Here is a 2,226-nt window from a genome sequence, read left to right as displayed (position 1 = left end):
CCCATGTTAAGTCTCCCCTGCTCTTCATGTGTTTCATGTCTGTGTCTTACGTTGTCAAGTTCCGGTTATCATGTCTGCGTCTCATTATGTTTCCTATTTTATTTGGAAGAGATCCTGTGCTTTTATATCATGGTTTATGTTTTGAGTCCTTTGATGTACTGTTTCTTGTTTCCCTGGATCTCAGTTATGGTTATCTTAGGTTTAGCTCTTTGGCTTTGTTATATGGCTTCCCTGTGTTCCATGTTATGTCCACTGTGATGTTTTGTACCACGTTTCAGGTTCCTAGTTTTTCTATAATAAAAAAATAAACAAGAAAAACAGAGAGCTGTCTTCCTGGAACTTTGCACCTGGAAGTGAGCTATGTCAACCTTCAGGTTTCCAGCCAAGAGTGCGTTCTTGCACAAAACAAAGTTTATTAGCTTTGTGGTATTTTCAGTATTTTCATGCTAGATTATAGAGGTTAAATCCATTTAGTGTTTTCCTCAGTGAGATTAATAATTGTGCTCTTTTTTTTTTTTAGCAATGACATTCCTGGCAAAATGTAAACCTGTAGGGAGGCAATGAAAAAATACATAAAAGACAACTGAATAATCATTTTCTTTAAAACATTTAATACAAAAATATTCAGTATCGGTCAAAATAAAGGTTGCGTTTCAATGATACATAGAAAATTTAAGAAGCACTATAGCCATTTCATCTTTTGCAGCACAAAACATTTTAAAGGACACAAATAGGATGATTGATTTATACATGTTACAACATAAATTATAACATATACAGATTTAAAATCTTTTAAAAATTTACAATCTACTGGGAATAAATACATGAGATCTGACTCTGAGTACTTACGTAAACGTTACCCAATACTGCTGATCAAGCTTTTTAGAAATGTGGAAATCAAAAATTTTCACAGTAAGTTAGCAAGAAATATTTTGTGACAACATCAGCATTTTGCAATCGTTTTACTCCATGGCTCGTGTCACACACAAAAGAAATCAAAAGAATACAAACTGCACACTTCCAAAAAAAAGCACCAATAACATGTAGCAAATATTTTTGAGAAGATTTTATTTCAGTTTTCACCTCACTTTACTATACAAGCTTCACACCCAAAACCACAAAAATATATTTTCATCTTCCTTTCTCTTTATGTATCTCTGACCAAAATTACACCATGACAGAATACGAGGTGTTTTCACTCTCTGCAGAACTGAACGATCCCGTGGCTTTTCTAAGCCTTCGCTCTCGCCACCCTTCCATTGCCAGCCAGCTCTTCTGTCCCAGTAGCCCCTTACACATTCTGACTAGCTCCCGCCTGAATTTCACTCCTACAAAGCCGTACAGCAGAGGATTGAGGGCACAGTGTGACAGCCCCAGACTTTCAGTGATCAGAGTTCCAACGTCAAGCACATAGCCAAGCTCACAGGATGCACTTAACACACCCAGCCTTAGCAGACTATCTGCCAGCTGGAAGCAGGTGTATGGAGCCCAACAGATTACAAATACAGACACTAAGGAGATGATGAGGCGGAGAGACTTGCGCTTTTGGCGGCGAGAGGCATTGCACAGAGACCTGAAGATCCGGATGTAGCAGTAGAGCATAACTAGGAGGGGAACCCCAAAGCCCAGCACTACACTGACAAACTTCAGCCCCACCTGCCACTGTAAAGTGTTTTCAGTGAACCACACCTGGCACACGGGCCCCCTCTGCTGACCGACAAGGTCTATCATCACCACTTGTTTAAAGTAAATGTCAATTCCACTCAAGCCCAGACAGACTGCCCAGATGATGGCACATGCAAACTGAGCATGGCATGTGCTTCGTTTCCAACTTGAGCTGATGGCATGAACGATTGCCAGGTATCTGTCAAAGCTGATGCAGGCCAGGAAGAGGATGCCACTGTACCGGTTTAGGGAGAAGAGAGCACCAGAGATCTTACAAACAGCCAAGCCGAACATCCAGTGGTGAGCCCATTGCACTGCAAACAGGGGCAGAGTGAAGGCCAGAAGAAGGTCTGAAATGGCCAGGTGAAGGAGGAAGGTGTCTGTTAAGGAAAAGGCACAAGCTCCACTACTCTGAGAGATTCTGTAGCGTCTGATCACACACAGCACCAGCAGGTTGCCAACAACTGCCAAGACGAACACCAGGCTGTATACTACAGGGGAGTACTTTTCTGCAAAACCATAGATGTCTTCCTCTAAGCACGGGGCTGCAACAGCTTCTGT

At 41.6% G+C, this 2,226-nt stretch overlaps 1 protein-coding gene across 1 annotated transcript in view; it reads right to left on the bottom strand.

Moving 5' to 3' along the window:
• Nucleotides 1–594: 594 nt before the first annotated feature.
• cxcr3.2 (chemokine (C-X-C motif) receptor 3, tandem duplicate 2) overlaps nucleotides 595–2,226 on the bottom strand; it is a 2,262-nt gene continuing 630 nt past the window's right edge. The window contains exon 3 of the mRNA XM_042215901.1: nucleotides 595–2,226. Within this exon, the coding sequence (XP_042071835.1) occupies nucleotides 1,168–2,226 (1,059 nt within the window). The 3' untranslated portion in view covers nucleotides 595–1,167.

The sequence above is a fragment of the Haplochromis burtoni genome, unplaced genomic scaffold, assembly GCF_018398535.1.
Source record: "Haplochromis burtoni strain Fernald_Lab_line unplaced genomic scaffold, NCSU_Asbu1 Contig_862, whole genome shotgun sequence".
Taxonomy (NCBI): domain Eukaryota; kingdom Metazoa; phylum Chordata; class Actinopteri; order Cichliformes; family Cichlidae; genus Haplochromis; species Haplochromis burtoni.
This window is presented reverse-complemented; position numbering and strand designations above follow the sequence as displayed.